We start from the raw sequence: 19308 nt of genomic DNA on the forward strand, positions 1-19308 counted from the left end.
CAAACTAGGCACAGCCATGCACACCAGTAATCCAAGCACCAAAAAGTAGTGGCAGAAAGATCTTTGGGGCTCGTTGGCTCACCAGTTTAGCCAATTGGTGGGCTTCAGGTTCAGTGAGGACAGCCTCAAAAAATAAGGTGGATGGACTGGGTGTGATGGTGTACACCTTTAATCTCAGAACTCAGGAGACGGAGACAGGTGCTCTGTGAGTTAAAGGCTAGCCTGGTCTACATAAGGCTGCATCGTGAGACCCTAAGTAAAAAAACAGTGTAGGAGGTGGTGAGATAGCTCAGCAGATAAATGCATGTATTGCCATGTATCCTCGTTGGGTTTTTATTCAACTAAACACAAGCCAAGAGTTAAGAAGAACCTCCTTTGAGAGAATTCCCCCATCAGATTTCCTGTAGGTAATTAATTCTACAGGGCAGTTTCTTAACTAATGATTAATGTGGGAGAGCCTAGCTCACTGGGGTGGTGAAAAACCTTTCCGTCCCACCTTGCTTTGGCTGGTAGTGTTCACAGCAATAGCAACCCTAACGAAGATACTGTGCAAGCCTGTAGGTCCAAGTTTGAATCTTGGAACCTTCGTAAAGGTGAAAGGAGAAAACCAATTCCATAAAGTTGTCCTCTGATCTACTCAACTTGTATACCCTAGCACACTCACAAAATAACTTTTTTTTTCTTTTTGGCTTTTTGAGACGGGGTCTCTACATTAGACCTGGCTATCCTGGAATTCACTATGTAGACCAGGCTGGCCTTGAACTCACAGAGAACCCCCTGCCTCTGCCTTATGACTACTGGGATTAAAAGCATGCACCACCATGCCTGATCATTTTATTATTATTATTATTAGTAGTAGTAGTAGTAGTAAAATAAGAGGAGTGATGACTCAGTGGTTAAGAGCACTTACTGATGCCCAAGAAAACCAGGTCTAATTCCCAACACTCACGTGGTGGCTCACAACCGTTACTGACTCCAGTTGTAGATCCATGAACACCAACCATGAACACGGTGCACATACAAATAGCAGGCAAAACACTTACACATAAAAGAAAATAAATATATAGTGAGGGCTGGGCGGTGGTGGCGCACACCTTTAATCCAAGAACTAGGGAAGCAGAGGCAGGAGAATCTCTGTGAGTTTGAGGCCAGCCTGGTCTAATGAATCCAGGACAGCCAGGGCTACACAGAGAAACCCTGTCTAAAAAAAAAGGCAGAAAAAAGGAAAAAAAGGTAGGAAGTAACAGATCGACACTCAACATCTGCTCTGCATGGACACCCATCCCTGTCCAACATATATGTCAACACACACACACACACACACACACACACACACGCACGCACGCACACACGCACACACAAAGCCTGGAAGAAACCTGAGATGAACCTCCAAAGACAAGAATAAGACAAGGTAGAAAATCACAAGCAAGATGCTGAGACAGGCTTGCTGGTATGTGATGTGACGGGGGAAAGACATTGAAGCAGACAGAGGGAGTGGAGGAGCAATGGGCAAAAACAGAGCTGCAGAAGGCAGAAGGTGGCTAGAGAGGGCCTGGGCACACAGGCCTGCCTAGCAGTCGGGGAGGCCCAGGGTTCTCCTGAAAAGCTTTCCAACTGCACCTCACATTACACCAAGTGCACCTCAGGGCTCCTGGGGCCACGTGAGGTCAGACATGAGGACGAGAAGGCAGAGTAAGAGTAGGTAACAATCAGAGCTAGAAACAGTGACAGCAAAGGACAGAGAACAACCTAAGGGAGTAAAAACGGGAAAACAGAAGGAGGAGACATACAGGGCAGGAGAGATGGAAAATTTCCAAGATTAAGAACTAGAGAAAACAATTCTCACTCGGCAAGGGTAGGGCTGCAGACAAGAGCAGGAGGTCTACATTCAAATGCTAACCCCACCACTGACCAGCTTTGTGACCTGTGCAAGTCTAAGCCTGCTGAGCAATGACTAGGTGGCAGCGGCTCAGTTGAAAGTGCAACACTGTTTCTGGCACGCAAGAAGCTCCACAGAGGAGACTTGAGCTGCTAAGCGGTGCGGTTTAAGGCTGCTCTGAATCTGGAAAAGGCGCCTGACTAGGCTGCCAGGAGCGCATAGCAAGCCAAACCTACCAACTGTGATGCTTGTTCGCCCTCTAGTGGCTCTGGGAGGCATAGCTGCCCTGTACCAGAGGTGGCAAGACAGGACTGAGAAATCAAGCACCTCTGATGGAACATGGATGCAGTCAGGCAGCACAAGCAGCAACAGCAAAAAGCTGTAGGATCAGAGCCTTATCCATGCCAAGCACGGTAATGCACACCTGTTAATCCCAGCACTCAGGAGGCAGAGGCAGGCGGATCTCTGTGAATTTGAGGCCAGCCTGGTCTACAAACCTAGTCCAGGACAGCTAAGGCTACAGAGAGAAGCCCTGTCTCAAACAAAAACAATAACAAAAATAAAAACAAAGCAACCCCCCCGTCCCCTGCAAAAAAATAAAAAATAAAAAATCCTGGTCCACAACCGTTAGCAAAGAGGGGCCATGACTCTCTCTTATGGAGTGAGCTTACTCACCACTCTGGGCACCTATGGGTATCTCCACCTAGCCTGTGGTCATAAGTACTGTGCTCCCAGTACTGTATTATTAGGACTAGAACTTCCACCTAGGATCTCAAGACACCTTTCTAGCAAAGGAAAGCAGAATTGAGAACATCATCAAGCTGTCTACTAGTTCTACCATGTGCTGACGGTGCCAGCCTGGAGGAGATGGTACCTCTTCACGGGGAGTACACCTAGCTCTGGAAAGGAGGGCAAGGAGCAGGCGTCACCTTACAAGCTCTTTATTGTGCCATCTGCTTAGGAAACAGGTATTTCTTGTCCTGGCAGCTTTGAACTCTAGGTATAGAGAGGAAATGTCTCTCCATGGGGAGCTAGCATGAGTCCCCTGAACTTGGCTTCCTCCCTCTAACATTAGGCCAGGCACAGCGTCCACACTGTGAGAGTCAGCAACATCGCCATCACTCATGAGGCATCATCACCTCACTTTGTCTTTCCTGCCCAATTCTGGTGGCAAATGGGGTTCAGAGCAGGGAAAAAGAAGGAGCTGGGTTATCATCTCAGTGAGGTTGGTTCGTAGAGGTTTCTCAAAGGAAGGAGAGGCTATCTCTCATTGTGCTATGTGACACCTGAGTGATCTGTCATCAGGGCTAGTTCCCTGGCTGAAATACCCATTTTGTCTGTAGCCAGGCCTCATCTTCAAGGATGAAGGCCAAGCTCACTTTCTGGGAAGCATCCCATCCTCTAGCATTAAACCTGAATAAACTAATCAGAGCATCTTGGGGTCATATTACTTTTCAATCTCAAGAGCTCAAGCCAGCGTCTGGAACCTATTGAGTAATGAAGAATACCAGAAAGGATACTTGATAAAAGACTGAGAAATGCGCTTTCCGAAAACTGGCAGATTGAAGATGAAAATATAGGAAATAAGGAGCCATGGGCCTGGAAGTACTCAGGGCTTGAAGCCTTCATTGGTCCTGCATTCCTGCATTACCTATTCCCCTCTCTGGCCCTGTGGCCCCCATTCCGTTTATTATTTTCTGAGATAGGATCTATAGTCCAGACTGGTGTCAAACTCACAAAATGTTCCAAGCTGGCCTTGAACCCCTGGTCTTCCAGCCTCTACCTCTTTAGTGTTAGGACTATAGGCATGCACTACTATTCATGGTTGCCATTTTTCATATGTCTCTTCAGGCCCTAATACCATCAAAAATGTCCCATATCCCATGGCCCTCAAATCCAGATTTCCTAACCTCTGCTACACTGCTACCTGCTTGAACCCTCCAGCCTGGATCCCAGGCCCCACTCCTCTTGCTTTCTTACTACCACCTTCTCCTTACAGGCTGATTCTTCTCTTCAGATAATATCCTTGATCCTGGGCACGAACTACACCTCCCTTTCCATCCTCTGCTTAGCCATGGCTCAGGATTACATCAGGTCCATAGACAAACTGGGATGTCTCCAGGTACCCTGGCTCAATACACCTACAGTTGCCATGGTAGCAGTACCGCCTAGAACATTCACACAGGTACTCTTTCTCAGGCTTTCGTGACTGTCTCAGTGTGGGGCTCTGCTCTTGGTACCCAAGATCCAGACTCACTCCTTACATCTAATCATCACCAAATACTCCATGGCCTCCATCTCTATTACCCCTGAACAAAGGCAGTCCCTGATTGCCATGACCGTCCCAAAACTAAGTACAAACACTGCCCACCCCAATCATGTTCTATACACACAAAAGCCACAGAAGTATGGCAAGGGCAAACTCTGCTCACCACGGGCCACCACCCACCAATCTAGCTCTAACCTTCCTACCTGCCCACTGTCACTGCAATACCACCAGCTCTTACTCCTGAAGGCTTGGCACTGTCTCCAGATGTCCCACAAATACATGCTCTCTTTACCCCTAAAATGAACTCTTCTCAGGGTTCTCATCCTAAGCCTCTGGCCAAGGCCAAATTCCTATGATCAATCTGATCAGCTCAAAGCACCATGTCCCTTTCAGAGGCAAGTTATAGGTTACACCTGCCCACTTATCTGTCCTGTCCTTGAGGCAAGTTGGATGCTATGGAAGCTGTTTGGAGAAACCATTCAGGCTGCTGGTACAGCTTTCCTTATATACCAGACAAAACCAAAATCAAACAGCCAGGCCAGCAGGAGACAGCGTGAAACTTTCCTCAAGTCCCCTCTCCTAGGGCTTTAGATGGAGCTCAAAAATGCTGATCCTGATTCAGGGCTCTTCAGCCCATATTATTGAGCATACAAGGCATGAGGACTTCCTGCACAGACCAGCTCCATGCTAAGTTTTAAGGCTGCGTGCTACTGCTTACCTTACATGCCGTGCCCAGAATGACTCCATCCCGGCTCCAAACAGCACTCTGCACCAGGTCTTTGTGGGCTTCCAGCTCTGTAGGGAAACAGCCAAGGTCAAGTACCAGGTGATGAGGGTCCAGGGAAGTAGATGAGGGTAGGCCTGCCTTGGGCTAACTCCAATTGCAAAGTCAGCAGCAATGATGCTCTTTCAGCCTGGTGGGGAAGAGACGGCAGCTCCATCCAGACATGTTACAGATACATCTAGAAGCTTCCTTCTTTAAGCCTGCCCTCACCAGAATATGCCTCTATCTAGTACATTTCTGGTTTAATAATAACCAGCTGGGTGCGGTGGTACACACCTTAAACCCAGCACTCAGGAGGCAGAAGCAGGTGGACCTCTGAATTTGGGACCAGCCTGGTCAACAGAGTGAGTTCCAGGACAGCCAAGGCAACACAGAGAAACCCTGTCTCAAAAAACCAAAACCTGAGATTCCCTGCCCAGCTCTCATTTTCACGCTCACCTCTGCTTGTTCTAACACATCACCCCACTATGTCACCATCACCTTTGTTCTTTCATCTCCCTCTTTTTCTGTGGTTTGGGGTCTGGAGTATAATTAGATGCCCACTGGAAGCAGAGAAGGAAATACTATGTATCAGAAAGCTTTAAAATGTGTGCTATGTGCCTGTCATACTTTGGTATGTTTTATTTTTCAGGTTGCTGGGGATGGACCCCAGGGCCTCGAAATACAAGGCAAACACTCATCAATGAGTTGTACCCCACCCTTGACACATTTTTTTTTCACCTTACTAAAAACACCAACAGAGAAAGGAAGCTTTGTCCAGATTGGGGCTGCCAGAGAAGGGCAGCCCCTCCAGAGTGGCCGTACCTGTTAGAAGCTGCTGCTTGGCTACATCCCAGACCTTCACGGCCCTGCCAGCTGTGCTCACCAGGACACCATCTGAAGTGGGGTGGAACTGCAGTACTTCTACTGGCAGCTCCTCAGGACCTATCACCACCCCAGGTGCAGAGGGGAGGGCATCTCTAGCGCCAGAGAGCCTCCAGAGCTTTATCTAAAAAAAAAAAAAAAAAAGGATCAATTTTGTAGTCCAGGTGCTAAGAGCCTACCGCTACAGCCAAGCCTGCCCAGAGCTATCCTGGTCCTAGCAAGCGAGGTCCCATCCATCATCCATGTGAGGACAAGGCATCTCACCTGCCTTAGCTGTTCAGAGTTAGGTAGCTACATGTCCTGTCATGGAGGAGAGGGAGCTCAACTCAGGGAGCACAGGGTGTGCAAACACCTGCAAGAATGGCAAGGGAGTGGATGCGTGGGCTCTGTTCCCCCCTCACACATCACCCCAGCCTGCTTCCCCCAAGGCAGTCATGCATTGGAATTGCAGATCACAGCAGCAGTTATGAGCAGGCACTTGGGGCCAGCAAGGGCATGAATAGAGGCCAGGGCTTGGAGACCCGAGGCTGTGGAAGGTGGGTCATGAGCAACTCTTTCAAGCAGCCCTACTCACCATCCTGTCAGCTGAAGCTGAGGCCAGAATGAAGTCATCGAAGGGCGAGAAGTCCAAGTCAGTGACCAGGTCTGTATGGGAGAACAATTGGATCTGTTGAATGTCCCTTTCAGACCTAATGAGATCCTTCCAGAGTTTCAGCAGTGACACCTCGCCCACATTAGGTAAGAAGCCATGTTTGCTCTGGACTGGGGGACACCTCTAGGACTACAATGTTGTCTTATCGAGCTCTTAGGCTGCTGTTTCTGTAGGTTTATTACGGCAGTCCCACCATGCATTGGCATGTGTGTGGTCTGTATTGCTTCCAGCAACAACTGCAGAGCTAAGTAATTTCGTTTGATTTGGTCAGCTAAGTTTTAGGGTTTTTTTAAGACAGGGTTTCACTGGGTAGCCCTAGCAATCCCAGACTTACTCTGTAGCCCAAGCTGGCTTCAAACTCAGAGATCTGCCTGCCTCTGCCCCCTCAGTGCTCGCTGAGATTAAACGCATGTGCCACCCAATCTCTGACCCTCACCCCTACCCACTATCCCCTTGTTTTTGTTGTTGTTTGTTACTTAAACTGCTGAGGAGCAAACCTAAGGCATTGTACACACACTCTACTACTGTAATGCACCTGCTACCCAAAGTTGAGTTGGGACAGAAACTACATAGTCTTGGCATCCTAAAATACACACTACCTTGTACTTTATAGAAAACGTCTGAGGACCCCTACTTTGCACATTAACAGACTCACACAGTACATTATGGAGCCTTTCAGACCAGTTTCTTTTCTTTTTTTAATGTTTAACTTTTTTTAATGGCGGAAAAAGTATATATTTAGAATTAACCAGTTGGACTCAGTTTAGATGATCCCAATCTTGTTGGCAACATCCAGAGTATCATAATCAGGGGCCAAGTAACATATGCCACCTTCTCTCCATCAGGCCTTCTCAGGGTATTGGCTTTGGTCACATCAATGTCATAGTTCCTTCAGGGCCTGTTTGATCTGGTGCTTGTTAGCCTTGACATCCACAGCGAACACAAGTGTGTTGTCCTCTCTTTTCTTCATGGCTGACTCGGTGGTCAGGGGAAGCCTGATGATGGCATAGTGGTCCAGCTTGTTTCTCCTGGGCGCACTCTTCTGAGGCTGCCTCTGAAGCCGCAGGGTCTTGGGCTGCTGGAAGGTGGTGACGTGCGGATCTTCTTCTTTTTGTGGCTGTGGATGCCTTTCAACACTGATTTCTTACCTTTCAAGGCCTTCGCTTTGGCTTCGGCTTTGGGAGGGGCAGGAGCTTTCTTCTTCACTTTTGGTGCCATCTTGGCAAAAAGCTTAATGTTGAATTTTATCAGGCATGCAGGTGCTTTGCTTACATTTATGACTATATACCACTGTGTGTGCCCGAGGCCCACAGAGACCAAAATAAGACATCAGGTCGCCTGGAACTGGAATTGCAGATGTTTGTGAACGCCCACATGAGGTGACAGAAACTGAACCCTAGTCCTCTGGAAGAGCCACAAGTGCTTTTAACTGGTAAGCTATTTCTCCAACCAACTCCCCCCCCCGCCCTGCTTTAAAAAACTCATACCATCAAGTCTGCACAGTGCCTCTACCTCCACAGATCAGTAGTAGTTATACAATCACCTATACTGGGCCTGTGAGATGCCTTTGCAGGTAAGAGCACTTGCCACACAAGCCTGATGACCTAGCTTTGATCCCTAGAACGTCTGGTGAAGGGGAACCAACTTGAAAGTTGTCTGTTCTGACCTCCAACATGCCATGACATATGTGCACCTCAACACTCTGTCTCTCTTTCACATACACACATAATAATAACAACAATAATAAAACAAAAGTAACCCATCCCAACACTCAGGAAGCAGAGGCAGGCAGATCTGAGTTTGAAGCCAGCCTGAGTCTACAGAGTGAGTTCCAGAACAGCCAGGACTATACAGAGAAACTCTGTCTAGGAAAAACAAAAAGATAGATTAGATAGATAGACAGACAGACAGACAGACAGACAAACAGACAAAAATAACCCACATTTTGGGTTAAAACACCTAAGGCTCAGAACCAGAATCAGGATCTAGATGCGCCTGATAGCATGTCTTCTCCTGATGCTTTTTTATTACGAGGAAACTGCCCCAAGTTGGCGATGTCTGGAGAGTGGTAAGCCCCTGTCAACACAGCACCCTAAGCAGAAGCTGGGACCGTGGTCTGTGGGCAACTTTCTGTTGTCTGTAGCTTTGGGGCAGTGGCGACTTTAGAGTTTTTCCTTTGTAGGAGCCCTGACAGCAGGCTGTCCTTTTGTGTAACTGAGCTCTAGCTCCCCAGAGCGCCCCTAAACTGGGCCTGACAGCATACATCTTAAAGTCTATAATTCTGGCTATTTGGGAGGTTGGGACAGAAAGAATAAAAGTTTAAAGCCTGCCTAGGCAACCCAATGAGAGGCTGTCTCAAAAATTAAGTTAGGAAATATAAAGAGGCTAAGGCTCTAACTCAGCGAGACACAGAGTCTCACAGGGTAAAGCATCTGTTCCAGGTACATGGAGTGCCATTCTGGCCCACACGGGCACCAATGATGGGAGACCCTAGAACACTACGTCTGACTACTGCTCTGCCTTTGGAGGCTCCCTGCCCTGTGCCTTTTCCATCTTGGGGCATGTTTGCTTGGGCCACCCAGTAGTCAGAGATGCAGAGCAACAGGGGCACCTATAGCAGCCTGGGGTGTAGGGAGCTGGGGTGGCCATGGGACCTACTGCTGTTCCAGCTGAGGAAAGACAGCACAATACCAGACTGGCAAGTACCTGTTCTGCAGTAAGACTGGCTGGAACAAACCCTCAGCCCACTCTTTTTTAGCTGTTTAGCATGTTTCTTACCCTTTGGGTTTTGCTATCTTCATTTTTCTAGTTGGAACATTACTGCAGTACTAACTGCTGGGCTGTCCTGAGAATTCAGGGAGATCTATGTATGCAAGGACTCAGTAAAGGTGCACTACTCTGACCCAGTTTCATTACTACATTTCATTCCTTGTTGGATGCCAGCTGCCTTCTTTACTGCCTGATCCTGCTGGCTCGGATCCGAGGGTCGCCTGTCTATGTTCACTGTCCTTGTCTCCCCTGACTAGAAGGAAAGCAGCACTGCTTGCCCCACATGAAGGAAGCCCAGAGGACAGCAGTGGGACCTCTTGCTGGTTTGTTGCTCCACCCACAGCCCTATCCTTACGGCTCCCCTCCGCGTTTCCTCTCCACCCCATACTGCCAGCTCAGTTAACCCTTTCAGCTCTGGTTCCTGCACTGCCATATTCTCCTCCTCAGTAAAAACTTGAGATCAACTCCAGCTGTTTAAGTCAAAAAGAGGTTTGCGGGGTGAATCCTAGAAGCCTTCCACGATTGGGGGTGCAGCTGGATGTGTTGCCTTAGGAGGAGTTGAGCCGGCTGGCTGTGGTCCAACAGTTTGCTTTCCAGATGGCTATGCCCACGAAAATAATGCACAGATCTTTTAGAAGCAGAGAGTAAAGATGGCTGCCTAGGACTGCGGTGCTGAGGCTTCTAACCAGAAGGGGATCCAAATAAACAGAGGTCTCAGAAACGAGATGCTGGTACCTGTAGCTGTAACTTTAGAAAACTGGCACAACCAACACCATTCAGGCAAAACCACCATTCACACACACAAAAATCAACTATCCGCTTAAAACAAGCACTGTGTGTGCTATCCAAATGACATCTCAAAACTCTTTTTCAAAGTTTGGATTTGTGGGCTACAGAGATGGCTCAGCAGTTAAGAGCACTGCTTGCTGTTCTTTCAGAGGACCCAGGTTCGATTCCCAATCCCCACGGTGTTCACATCCATCTGTAGCTTCATCCTCAAGGGATCTGCTACCTTTTTCTGGCCTCCTCAAACACCAGGCATGAATGTGATACACAGGCACACATGCAGGCAAAACACTCATACACATAAAAAATTTATACAAAATTTAGATTCAGCTAGGGATATTGGTGCACACCTTTAATCCCAGTACTCACAGGGAAAGGCACGGTGATATTTGAGTTCAAGACCAGCCAGATCAAGTCCAAAGACAGCCAGGGCTACACAGAGAAACCCTATCTTGATTTTTTGTTTTGCTTTGTTTTTGTTTTTCCTTTAATTGCCAGTACAGAGTGTGCCACAGAGGTCTCATAGTATTGCATCTTTGGGACAGATAGAAAAGTTTTTTTAAGATTTATTTATTATGTATAAATCATTCTGCCTACATTTATATCTGCAGGCCAGAACAGGGCAGATCTCATAGATGGTTGTGAGCCATCATGTGGTTGCTGGAAATTGAACTCAGAACCTCTGGAAGAGCAGCCAGTGAGTGCTCTTAACCTCTGAGCCATCTCTCCAGCCCAAAAAACCCTGTCTTGAAAAACAACAAGTAAACAAACAAATTTAAATTGGAAAACACCCAGAGTACTCTACATAAACCTTGGCTTTTGTTATTAACGACCTTAGTCATCATCATCAGAACTGACAATGGGCAGCACCTCTACCTCCAGCTCTCCCTCTATTCACCCTGCCTGAGGACTAAGGATTTATCCTCTTTTTTTTTACCCCAGGTCTTCAACAAGAGAGCTAGCCCATAGCAGCTACAGCTATAAAGACTAAGCCAGCAAGGCCAATGCCTCGGGGATAGCAAACATTCCCCAAAGCAGGCATTCTGCCAGGCAAGCTGCTGGGGACCCCCAGAAGCAGCTGCAGCGGACAAAAGCCCTTTATAAGGGCCCATCTCCACCCCACAGGCCAGCAGAGCCACTTTCTTGAGTGGCTTCTGGCAGCCTGGCTGGGAAGGGGGCTTGGAAATGAGGACATGCAGGGTTAGGAGCTGTATGGAGTGAGTGTGTGTAGCCATGTCCTCAGCAAAGATATCTAGGAGCCCAGGACTGACACGGCACACCCTTCTGCCACCCGGATGAACTGGAACACCAGCTTGCCTCCTCCAGGCCAGAATTCCAAACCAGGTGCAGCCTCTGACAGCAAGTACCTTGCAGAACACACAGTGAGGACAACAGCCACAGGCAATGGGACCAAGCACGTATGAATCCTCGGTCCCAGGCTTCCATCATTAAGCACCACTCACCTGAATGGCAGCCAAGGTAGCTCACATGCCTCTTGTTCTCTCCACGGCCTTCCAGAGAAATGATACCCAATACACCTGTTAAATGAACAAGACAGGGGTAGGGCTGGAAAGATGGCTCAGAGGTTAAGAACACTGGCTGTTCTTCCAAAGGTTCTGAGTTCAAGTCCCAGCAACCACATCCTGGCTCATCTCATCTATAATGAGATCTGGTGCCCTCTTCTGGCCTGCAGGCATACAGGTAGGCAGAATACAGTATAAATAATAAATACATCTTGAAAAACAAACATTGTAATGGTTGCACTTATCTCCCTTTGAAGGACTCCAGAAAACCAGATCCCAAACCATGTGACCTCCAGAAAGCCTCTATCAGTTGTCACTTTTCCCCCTGATACACAAGGGACCTAGGTTCTTTCCCAGCCTGAATGAACCATCTGTCCCTGGAAGAAGATGTTTTCTTTCTCACACTGTATATCATATAAGAGGTCAGATTGGGGTATCAGCTGCTACTCCTCCTGTCTTCACCAGAGAAGGAAGCCAGCACCCCAAAGTAGCAGAGGTGAGGGACCAAGAGAGAAACTGGAAACCAGGTGAGGAGGTTCACACCCATAATCACGGCACCTGGGAGGCTGAGGCAAGGGGATCACTGCAAGTTGGAGGCCATGTAAGGCTACAAAGTGAGACTCTACCTGAAAGATACTAAAGGGATGGGGGTGGGGTGGGGGTAAAGGGTGGAGGTAGAGCACTTGTGAACTTTTGGATCCAGCTCTGCCTAAAATCCCTAATTAGCCAAAAAGGTATTTATCTTGTGCTGAAGTTGGTTTGTCTGTATTGTCATACGAAGTCAAGAGAGCCCCAAGTAACATAAGGGCTTTACTTTGTTTTCTTTAGTTTTTCTGTTTTTTCAAGGTTTTCTGTTTTGTTTGTTTTATTCTGTTTCTTTCTTTGAGACAGGGTCTATGCAGCTCAAGCTGGCTTGCATCTCATAATCTTCTAGCCTCCTGGAGTATAGAGGTAACAGACACACTGTACCGCACATGGCCAAAGGACTTTTCCAATCTTCACTGTAATCAGTCCCAGCCACCCGAGGTCCAAATACTAGGAGGGGAATTGTCTGTGGGATGGCTGAAAAGGGACACACCACTTTCTTTCCTGTCGGGCTAGAACCACCACCATGGTTTACATACAAGCAAAATCTGTCTGACTGTGCTATGTTGAACCGTTGGTAGGAATCTAAGGCCTGCCCTCCCCCCAGTCCAGGCCATTCCAACTCTCCAGTGTGAATGGAGCTTGCCCTGCTTCTTCACCCTATCTATGCTGACAATGTCTGAACCTTTTCTTCTATGTTTGCCTCCTTACCTGGACGGTCAGAGTTGAATGCGATCAAGCTGCAGCTCGATTTGATATGGTTCCCATATGTGGGGGTAGTTCCAGCACGAATGTCACTGATCCAGGCCTGCAAATGAAGAATAAGAAACAAGGTTAGTGGTCGGGCAGTGGTGGTACACACCTTTAATTCCAGCACTCCAGGTAGAGGCAGGCACATCTCTTGAGTTCAAGACCAACTTGCTCTACAACGTGAGTTCCAGGACAGCAAGGGCTACACAGAGAAACCCTTGTCTCAAAAAAAGGAACATGGGGGCTAGAGAGATGGGTCAAAGGTTAAGAGCACTGGCTTTTCTTCCAAAGGTCCTGAATTCAATTCCCAGCAACCACATGGTAGCTCATAACCATCTATAATGAGATCTGGTTCCCTTTTCTGGCCTGCTGGCTCACATGCAGGCAGAACACTGTATAACTAATAAATAAATAAATCCTAAAATAAAAAGAAACATGGTTAGTGTCAGATCTCTGCTCTGCTCATGCCTAGAAAGGGCCCTATTCTATGAGACTCCATCTTCTCCGTGTGTATTTGTGTGTATATATGGGTGTACACATGAATGTGGGGGCCAGAAGAGAACTTGCAGTGTCATTCCACAGTACCCACCACTTTGTTTTTTGATACAGGGTCTTTCCCTGAGTCTATATCTCACAAAGTCAGGTAGGCTGGCTAGCTAGTGAGCTCCAGCTGTCCACCTGTCTGTGCAAGTGTGTGGTGATTATAAGCACACACCACCACCTAGGTCCTGGAAATCAAACTCATGTCCTCATGTATGCACAGCACCCATTACTAAAAAGTCATTTCCTCAGCCCTAGGGAGCTCCACCTTAAAGCTGTGCTGTTAGACATATATTTCTTTGGATATGGATTTGGATTTTTTTTGGGTCTGTCCCACTCAGTCCCGTAAAAAATACTGAATGTTCTTGAAATAATCTGAGTAGCTAGGAGGGTGACTCTATTCAGCAAATCAGTTTCCTAATAAGGAGGAGGTTGTCAGAGGAATCAGTCCCGTAAAAAATACTGAATGTTCTTGAAATAATCTGAGTAGCTAGGAGGGTGACTCTATTCAGCAAATCAGTTTCCTAATAAGGAGGAGGTTGTCAGAGGAAGTACAGAGTGTCTGTAGGGGGAATATTTCAGTTCAAAGAGGGGGAAGGTGACAAAGAAGTGACAACCTCACAGAAGACGGGCTTGGCCTCTGCAGCTACTCTGCTGAGGGTTCTCGAAGGGCCCAAGGACCCCTTTCGCACATCCAACTCAGCAGGGAGAAGACAAAGCCTTGGCTTCCTCAGGTCATGCTCTTCCAACTCTCTGGACGAGTGAAAAGGCAATGATGTTAACACCCCCACATACAGAGAAGAAGAGCTTTTGCCCTGCAATTCAGACCAGCAAGGTCCCCATCCTCTGTTGGTATTAAAGCGCTCCACAATCCTTCTTGCCTCCCCCTTGCTACCGCACCCACACAGCAACACTGCCTAAATTTCCTATTTTCTTGTCCACTTTCAATAACACACATTTCAGTAGCATGCGATACTTTTCCTTCCTGATTCACGGTTACTGTATGGACAATAGCTTTTTAAAGGAGAACAGATAGCCTGCTCTTCCCACCTCCAATCGCATAAACTGTTTGAAGCACTCCCTGAGACCCCTGGTTCCCCGGGCCAAGAAGCCACAGAGCCCCTGAAAATCTCTCTAGACCCTTCCAGTAGTAATTACTGCACTCCTAGTAGTAACAGTCTTAATGCAAATCTAAATACTAAACACTTCCTCTCAAGCTCCACACTGTCCTCATGACAAAACTCAACTTCTCCCTACGCAGGACGGCCCTGTAATCATCTGTCACCATGCTTTGCCTGGCTAATGCCCTCTGTCCACCCTGGGTCCACTTTCTTTTTCTTTATTGGGCTTTTCTTACTTCTCACCCTGCTGGCTCATTTTAAATCCACCTCCAGAGGCACTGTCTTCCACAATGCTATTAAGTTAACCTCCACTTCATCACTCTACATCACGGCCCACCCACACACCCCTGTGTGTTCTTGTTCTTCAATGCATTTATATTGTGCTTGTTGGCCATCTTCCTCCTGAGGCTGTTAAGTGCGACAGGGAAGGGGAAATGCCATAATGTTCACTGTACTTGCTAGAGAGGCTGGGCAGTAGGTAGAGAAAGGCTACTGTCCAGAGAATGAAAATGGAGCATGGCTGTCATAACTTGTTTGGGGCCATTGCCAGGTCACTAGAGGTCAATTCCTAAGCCCAATTATCGGAAGACATCCCAGGGTTTTCCAAATAGCATAGGGAGCGATAGGCCAGTGCTTCATCAAGCGTGCTGTCTTTCTCGACACTTCCTCTGCGATCCACCTGCTCTAGCTTCTCCAGGCCCCAACTGCAGCCTGTAGCATCACCCCAGTAAAGGAAGAGCTTGCACCAGCTGAGGAGGAAGAGCAAGCGGAAACCCGAGGGAGGAAGCCTGCCTGGCCCAGGGGCTCCCTCTCCAGATGACACCTCGCTCTCACTGAGACCCGAAAAAGAGATGCATCTCTTCCACAGGCCGGCCCCAGGCAGGGGCGATCCTAAACAGCAGAGAGGAGAAGTCTGGTGTCTGCAGCTTCCCAGCCTAGCTCCTAGCAAGGCCAACCGGAAGCAGAGGCCTGGTAGAGAAAGGGTGGGCTGCGAGGCCTCCCGTGGGTCCCAGGGCGAGGCTAACCGGCCAGGCCGACTCTGGGATTACCCAACAGGCAGGGCGCGTCACCAGAGCTCCGGACTCTGTCTTCTAGACAGTGAAGGGGCGGCCTGGACTCTGGGTTCAGCTGAAGGAAGCGGTTCCGGGTGGAAAGCTCGGGGCGGGCGGGGCGGTGTGAGGGTCTTCGGAGCCCAGAGTGTGCACCACCGTGCAAGCAAGCACAGGGGGATGTCAGTCATCAGGGAGTGGGATCCGCGGGCCTGGCTCACCTCTCGGCGGGACGGCCGGGCTTCCATATGCCGAAACTTGGACACCTTGAAGCGGTTCATGGCGGCTGGGACAGAACAAGTGCAGACTCGAGGACTAGGGGCGTCTGTTCTCAGGTGCACGCTGAGAAGCCACTCCGTACTCTTGCAGACGGCCACCGGTCCTCAGTTTGGAGAGGACACGCCCCGACACGCTGCTAACCAATCGGAAGCTACTGCGGCCCGCCTGGACACGCCCCGAATCGCTCTTCTTCCGCGAGCCGGCCGCTAGCCCCGCCTCTCGGCCAATAGCTGCTGGGCGGCCCCGAGAAATCACACCCTGATGCCTTGGGGACTACTGCTCCGGTCGGAGGTCACGTGAGCCTCAGCAGCCTTTCCCAAAGAGACCACTCTTCGATTGCCGCGCGATTAGTCCCCGAGGATTTTCAATGACCCGGGTGCGGTCTGTGCCACTATGTACTTCCTCAAGTAGCTGGACAGGATTAACTAGACTAGAAACTGAGGGTAAGCAGCTGGCCTCATAACAGTAAGGACCTCTGAGAATCTCTCTCTTGTGTTTTGTTCTTCCAAAGGATTTAAATTTGGTTGCAGCAGCTACATGATGTTTCACAACTGTCTGTAACACGAGTCACAGGAAATCTGACACCCTTATCTCACTTCCTTGGGCACAAGTGATACATATGCTATACATACATACATACATACATACATACAAGCAAAATGCATAAAAAACAATAAATCGTTTTTTAAAAGCTTTTTCTTGTGAGAGACACAAGAGATTCAGCATTTTGAGTGATAATCATCCACACTAAAGGGCGTTTAAATAGAAATGTACTTTTATTTATTATTATTATTATTTTTTTAATTTTCCGAGACAAGGTTTCTCTATGTAGAGATGTCATGGAACTCACTCTGTAAACTGGGCTGGCCTGAACTCAGAGATCTGCCTGCCTCTACCTCCCAAATGCTGAGATTAAAGGCCTGCACTACCACTGCCTGGGTAAAAATGCACATTTCATAATGCTATATTTTCATACTAGAGATATATAGCTTTATTTTCAATATCTGTGATCATCATTTTTTTTTCCTTTAAAAGGGATTTTAGCTGGGGATGTAGCTCAGTTGGTAGAATGCTTGCCAGGCATGCATGAAGCCCTGGGTTCCATCCCCCAACACTGTATTAAATAGATAGAAGGCATAGCCCTATAGCCTCAGCACTCAGGAGGAGGATCAGAAGTTCAAGACCAGCTTGGTCTACATAGTTCTGGGCTTCATTGTTGAGAGAGAGAGAGAGAGAGAGAGAGAGAGAGAGAGAGAGAGTAGAAGGCATAGGAAGCTGCTGCCCACTGCCAAAAATGTGTGTGTGTGTGTGTGTGTGTGTGTGTGTGTGTGTTTGTGTGTGTGTGTAGATGGCTCAGCACTTACAGCACTGGCTGCTTTTCCAGAGGGCTCTTGTTCCATTCTCAGCACTCACATAGTGGCTCACAATAGCCAGTAACTCCAGTCCCAGGGGATTCAATAGCCTCTCTGGCCTCCAAGGACACTGCATACATGTGTTGCAGATATATAGGCAAACACCCATATACCTAAAATAAAAATAAAGGAAAAATATTTAAACTCAAAGGATATCCTAGCCTGAGATGGTTGTGCATATTTGTAAATCCAACAGAGAGAGACACAGAGAATCAGGAGTTCAGTGCTGGATTCGGTTACATAACAAATTTGAGGCCAGCTTGGGCTGCATAGTGAATTGTCAAACAGCCTCAGATACTAAGCCCCATCTCAAAAAAGCTAGAAAGAAAAAAGAACGAAAGAAAGAATGAACAAAAGAAAGAAACAAAAAAGAAAGAAAGAAAAGAAAAGAGGCAGGACTGGGAAGATGGCTCTGTGGGTAATTGTGCTTGCTCTGCAAACATGAGAACTTGAGTCAGAACCGTTGGATCCTCTGAAATTGGAGTTATGAACAGTAGTGAAATGCCTTATGGGTGCTGGGAACCAAACTTGGGTCTTCTGCAAGAATAAGTGGAACAAGTGCTCCTTAATTGCGAAGCCATTTACTTTTATTGGGGTGTGTGTTCCTGCCTGCTCATCTGTGTGTGCACCACCTGTGTGAAGACGCCTGTGGAGGCTGAAGAGGGCATTGCAACCCTTGGAACTAGGTTACAGGTTGTCAAGAGCTCCCTGGTACAGGAATCAAACTCCCATCCTCTGGAAGAGCAGCCAGAACTCTTAACTGCTGATTCATCTCTCTAGCGCCAATAAAAGTGATTCTTGCAGGGCTAGGTGGTACACATCTGTAATCTTAGAAGTTTTCAAGGGTGAGTGGGAGGAGTCCACAGTTTAGTTTGGAGCTACCCTGGGCAATATAAGGATAAATAAAGTTGTAGGACACACAGTGGGGCCTGGTGTTTGAGCACTCTGACTCCAAGAGCTCATACTCTTTATTTTTGTTGGTTTTTCGAGACAGGATTTTTTTGTTTGTTTGCTTGTTTTTTGAAACAGGGTTTCTCTGTGTAGCATTGTCTGTCCTGGACTCCCTTTGTAGACCAGGCTGACCTCAAACTCACAGGGATCCTCCTGCCTCTGCCTCCCTGAGTGCTGAGATTAAAGGGAGACAGGAGTGGTGTGTGTGTGTGTGTGTGTGTGTGTGTGTGTGTGTGTGTGTGTCTCCATTGATTATCCTAAACCCATTCATGAGCTGTCAAGTTGCCTTCCTTTTATTTGGGAGAATGCTGAAATTTTAACTTTCACCCAGGCCCAGTCTAGCTTTCTAACTTCATCTTCAGTTACATAAACTAAATTTAAGGCTTAAGCATAAACTTCAACACTTTCTGATAGCAGGGGGTTTTGTTTGTTTGTTTCTGTGTGGGTTTTGTTTTGTTTGTTTTTTTGAGACAGGGTTTTTCTGTGTAGCTGTGACTTCCTGGACTTGCTTTGCAGACCAGGCTGGCCTTGATTTTACAGAGCTCTGTCTGCCTCTGCCTCCGAAGTGCTGGGATTACAAGTGGTCAACAACCTGCCCAGCTCGGATAGCAGTTTTTTAAAGTTACTTTTGTATAACTGATGGCATGAGTGCTCCATAGTATGCTGGATCTGGTCATGAGAGAAGCAGGAACAGATAGAGAGATGAAGACAGACAGACAGACATGGAGACCAACAGGAAGACAGAGAGAAACATTGAAAACAGAATGGTGATATGTAAAGAAAATGAGTAGCTGTGGGAAGGGAAACTCATGAGTTGGGAGAATTTAGAGTAGATGAAGAGGAAGGGCCAGCATGGACTCTGAAGTGTGTTACAGGTACTTGTAATACTGTAGGCACCTGGAAATCAGATGTGCTTTGGAATGCTAATAGGCATCACAGAAGGCCACTTGCCTTTATGCCGGTAATAAGGGAAACGACTCCTCCTGGTAAAGGGGAACCAGCTTCACAAGTTCCTGAGAAATTCTGGAATTTATCTATTTTTATTTCTTCTTATTTGTTCATTTTTTTTCAAGAGACAAGGTTTCTCTGCATAAT

At 47.6% G+C, this 19308-nt stretch overlaps 1 protein-coding gene across 2 annotated transcripts in view; it reads right to left on the minus strand.

Moving 5' to 3' along the window:
• Coro7 (coronin 7) overlaps positions 1–15984 on the minus strand; it is a 63778-nt gene extending 47794 nt beyond the window's left edge. Inside the window, exons 1-6 of one of the 2 annotated variants that reach the window (XM_060364085.1) lie at positions 15793–15981; positions 12823–12919; positions 11467–11541; positions 6371–6441; positions 5737–5920; positions 4867–4943 (exon numbers count right to left, since the gene is read on the minus strand). In XM_060364085.1, the coding sequence (XP_060220068.1) occupies positions 4867–4943; positions 5737–5920; positions 6371–6441; positions 11467–11541; positions 12823–12919; positions 15793–15852 (564 nt within the window). In that variant the 5' untranslated portion in view covers positions 15853–15981. Of the gene's footprint in view, positions 1–4866; positions 4944–5736; positions 5921–6370; positions 6442–11466; positions 11542–12822; positions 12920–15792 lie in introns of both variants that reach the window. The other variant, XM_021632418.2, reaches the window with a different exon arrangement.
• Between the last annotated feature and the right edge of the window lie 3324 nt (positions 15985–19308).

This window comes from Meriones unguiculatus, chromosome 11, assembly GCF_030254825.1.
Source record: "Meriones unguiculatus strain TT.TT164.6M chromosome 11, Bangor_MerUng_6.1, whole genome shotgun sequence".
Classification (NCBI taxonomy): domain Eukaryota; kingdom Metazoa; phylum Chordata; class Mammalia; order Rodentia; family Muridae; genus Meriones; species Meriones unguiculatus.